Source organism: Etheostoma spectabile, unplaced genomic scaffold (assembly GCF_008692095.1).
Source record: "Etheostoma spectabile isolate EspeVRDwgs_2016 unplaced genomic scaffold, UIUC_Espe_1.0 scaffold546, whole genome shotgun sequence".
Taxonomy (NCBI): Eukaryota; Metazoa; Chordata; class Actinopteri; order Perciformes; family Percidae; genus Etheostoma; species Etheostoma spectabile.
Window position 1 is genome coordinate 221,629 of NW_022605626.1, and position 4,407 is coordinate 226,035.

A 4,407-nucleotide genomic window follows, 5' to 3' on the forward strand; every position below is an offset into this window, starting at 1 on the left:
GGTTATTACAGTAGATACCTTTAAAGGTACTGAGGAGCGATACCCAGCCCTGTACACTGTAAACTGTACAGGGTTAGCTTAGCTAGGCAATGTCTCCTGTTTTACAAGTGGACATTCTGGTGTGATGAAGGGGCTAAAGTAAAGGTCAAAGTTACCGAAAACCTAAGTTTAGGTATTCTGAACATTTGAAATGAAGCTTTTAGGCATATTCCAGTGACAGCGTTGTTTTTACAGTAAATCAAACACTCTGTACTGGGCCACTTTATCTTTACCAAAAGGTTTTGTGCTGGTCAAGGGGTAATAAGAAGAATAAATACTCCAAAGAGTACATTATTGAAAGAAAGAGGACCATGTTTTTATGTATTCCATAATAAACTATGGATTTACTTTACGGATTAAGAGTTAGGAAAAATAGAAAGGCCAGGGAGTTACAAGTTAAAGTAATCAAGAATCATTGGTTGGGGACCATACATTTCCATGTTAAATGTCAAAGGAACAGGAAGCTGTGAACAAGATAGGACATTATCATCATTGGCAAAAGTAACAGGGTGATTACGAAAACTGCCCTGCACAGCTCAACACAATGATGAAATTAATTATAATGAAATATTTGTATTTTAACCAAATGCAAACAGGGACTGGTCCCCAGCTTTTAATCAGTCTTAGAAGAAAGACACACACACACACACGACTAAGGCAAAAACAGATGAAAAACAAAATCAGTGTTCATATATCAGTAAATAACCATTTAAAACAGAATATACAATTAAGTGTTTCAAAGTACACACACATACACATACATTATATACAGTATATATATATATATACTATATATATATATATATATATATAGTATACACACACATACTTATATATATACACTGTGCATACATACACTACCGGTCAAAAGTTCCCATTGCCCTCCATTATAGACAGAATCCCAGCTGAGATCAGTTGCCTTGTTTTTTTAACCAGGGCAGTAATCAGATTACATTATGTGCTTACAAAATTGCATAAGGGTTGTCAAATGTTTTCTCAGTTAGTTTTTTTAAATGATATCAGATTAGTAAACAGAATGTGCCTTTGGAACATTGGATGAATGGTTGCTGATAATGGGTAATGCAGATATTACATTAAAGATCACCCCCCCCACTCAGATCAGCTGCTATTCTGTCTATAATGGAGTGGTATGGAAATTTGTAAGTGAACCCAAACTTTTGACCGGTAGTGTGTACATACATACATATATAATTATTTATTATTTAGTCAAAAAGAAATGCTTCAAATCATTTAGGGACATCCAGGCTTTTGGAGGCTTACAGCTTGTCTTCCAAAGCTTCTTTAGAAAACAGAATGAGGCAGCACATGTTCACAGTCAGTGAGAGAAGCCAAGGGACGCCGAACTAACTCAACTAAAATACTGGACATCTTCAAGAAACACGTACAGGGGAAGGACCTGTGTGACCAGATTCCCCACACTGTAGCTACAGTAGCATAATGCCAATGGGATGGTAATGAACTAGCAGACTAGCTACCTGTAGAAGGGGACATCATTAAGACATGTGATGTTGTGAGTGTGACTTCTATTCTCTTTCAGGAAACACTGCATGCTATATTTAAAGTCACAAATCTATACTGAGCACTACGCTAACGTGCTGCCATAAAGCCCGACGACACAAGGTTACTGTGGAAAGAACTTTGGAAGCAATGTGCTAACGCGTGGCCTCTGAACAGGCTGGAGCGAGGCTGGCTGTCAGGAGGGGGAAAATCAAACACAAAATATCCAAATTCAGGTGTTCTTGGACAGGTGCAGGTTTTGGGCAGACAACACAGTTCAAACTCCTCTTTGGCATTGGTCAGCAGATGAAAGTGGGGTGGATGGGGGGGGGGGGGGGGGGGGGGGGGACAGGACCTTATGTCACAGTAAATCATATCATTTCTGATGCATATGCACACACACAAGAGTAGAAGAAAACCGCTTCACCATGAAACAGAATTCAGAAATCAAAAACAGTAATGTCCATTGATTACGTACCACTAACAAACTGTGTTTTTGTAATAAAAGCTTTTTATTATTTGTGGAACTGGCCAGTGAAAGGACACCTGTATCAACCACTGGGGTCAGCAACTAACACAAACACACTTCATTACGTCACGTTGTTGAAATCAAGACGTCAGTCAACAAAGTAGCTTTAATGCTATCGTGCAGGGGAAATAATGCAAGGCTGATTAGTTCATGTTCACTTACTTATTTTATTCTTCTACCATTGTGAGTTGCATAAGCGGAGCAGCATGTCTGACAGCTAATGCAGTATTAAATGCAGTATTAAATGCAGTATTAAATGCAGTAGAAGGTCCTGATTCAGTAGTGAAGGGAGATAGGCTTGGGACAGAGAGGAGCACCTCAGTATATAGTCACAGGGTTTAGTCAAAGGTTTCCCACCTCCTCCGAAGGTCCTCCACCTTCTTTTTTTGGGGTGTAGCTGGCTTGGCCATAGTCAGCAGATCCCCAAAAGGATCCTGAGTCTTCTGGTTGTCCCCCTCGGCATGAAGTGGCTTTGCCAGAACGTTCCCAGCGTGACTGGGTACAGAAGAGGAGTCTGCTAGACTGGACAGAGCGTGATTGCTGGCAGAGAAGTGAGGCATGGAGGGGGCTGGTGGGGGGAAGGCTGGCTGCAGCAGTCCATAGTTGGGTGGTAGAGTGGAAGTGCCTGGTGAATGCTGTCTGTAGAGCCCTGGTAGTGTAGAATAAGACTGTGTGTGGTAAGAGCCTGGTGCAGGCCCGTAGACCACACTGAAAGGATTGCCACTTACAGTCGGGGAGTAATGCATCTGAGGGGACGGGTGCTGCAGAGACTGGGGGGCAAAAGGGTTGAGTGATATGTGGGGTTGGTGCAGTGGGAAAGGAGGCAGGACCTGAGGGTAAGACCTGGGGGCTAGCGTTGGTCTGCAGGAAGATGACGACAGCCTAATTTCTAGCCCGTCACTCAATGAAGTGGAACAGCTGGCCGCTGAGCTGTTGAGGGGGTCCAGGAGGCTGATCAGATCTAGACTGTCCTCAGCCGTCCTGCTGGGCTTCAGCACCTCTCCGTCGGTGCTCATGCTCAGGGCTTGCCTGAACTCCTGTCCCCCTGATGTAGTCCTTCCGTCAGCCATACCGGCTGTTTTAGAGCGTGACTGGGCCGCGGGGGGGGCTAGCGCAGTACCAAGCTCGGGCGTCTTTCTTCCGTGGGGACGCGGAATGGTGATGTTACCGGGGGTGGAAGGGTCCAAAGAGTCCAAAGGTTCGGGGCCCGATCCAGAGCTTTCCCGGCTCGGAGAGTGGGAAGGCTGGACAGGCGAGGGTCTGTCGCAGGCAGGAGGGACACAGATGGACCAGGAGCTCTGGTCCTGGCCTAAACTCCACAGCTTGTTGTAAGGGTTGGACAGCTTGAGGCCTGGAAGAGTTCGTGAGTGTTCACCGACACTCAGGTCCATCCGCTGCAAACACAAGACATCAGTGAGACGTTAAAGGAGAACCCAAACACCATCTCGTATTACTGACAACCACTTTCTAATTCATGTGTTCTTCCTACCAGGGGCCTACTCGTACATCAAAATCAATCCCCAGACTTGGAACAAATCAACATACAGTCGCTAAGGTTTTCTTTGACAAAAACACTCCTTCTTATTCCTATCCTACGGGTACCAATAAAGTTACCTCATGCGACCCTGCTGTGAACCTCTGGACCACATGTTGTCTCTTTGCTAGACAGTATTAAACAGCGTTTGGCTGCAGAACATTTGGACCTCTGACCTGGTAAGTGAACTTGGTTTGGAGCTCCTCTGAGTCTTTGGGAGTCCTCAGGTCCTCCAGGCTTTTAGCCGAGGTGATTGGTTGGCTGTCAGGCTCGTCCTGGCAGCCGAAGATGTCGCCCAGCAGGTGGACATTGGAGAACTTGTCATTTACTGGGCTGGGAGGGGCAGTGTGACTTTCTGCCCCAAAACCATGATCGTCCCCTTCCATCAACTGGACCTCCTTTAGGGAGCGGTATGGCTGTGGCCTGCAGGGACATTGGACCAGTTATTCTCTTCTCTTCTATCCAACCTGTAATAGGACCACTGACCCCAACTAAAGATGCTCCTACTTTTTATTCTTCTGGTCCATGATGAACATGCCAGGCTTATTCCTGCACTTCCTCTCTTACTCTAATTGTCAATAAATCCCTTGAAATCTGATATTTCTTCATTAGGATGAACATGGGTACTGCAGTTTATTTGGAGACATATAACTACCCCACTACATGTTTATTAATCCACGAGTTACAATAGTCCAAAAACAAATCAAGTTCATCTATCATACATACTTCAGTGGGAGTAATGTTTTAGGAAGGAGTCAGCGGGCTCAGGGCTGAGTATATGGAGGGG

General features: G+C 44.8%; 2 protein-coding genes across 4 annotated transcripts in view; one reads left to right on the forward strand and one right to left on the reverse strand.

The window, feature by feature from the left end:
* LOC116686875 (uncharacterized) overlaps window positions 1-4,407 on the forward strand; it is a 19,926-nt gene that overhangs the window by 6,048 nt on the left and 9,471 nt on the right. The window lies entirely within an intron of this gene.
* The window catches only part of dennd1a (DENN/MADD domain containing 1A), a 26,197-nt gene continuing 23,031 nt past the window's right edge, over window positions 1,242-4,407 (reverse strand). For all 3 annotated transcript variants that reach the window (XM_032511920.1, XM_032511919.1, XM_032511921.1), the window contains 2 exons: window positions 3,797-4,043; window positions 1,242-3,480 (listed from right to left, as the gene is read on the reverse strand). In XM_032511920.1, coding sequence (XP_032367811.1) covers window positions 2,425-3,480; window positions 3,797-4,043 — 1,303 coding nt within the window. In that variant the 3' untranslated portion in view covers window positions 1,242-2,424. The remainder of the gene's footprint in view (window positions 3,481-3,796; window positions 4,044-4,407) is intronic.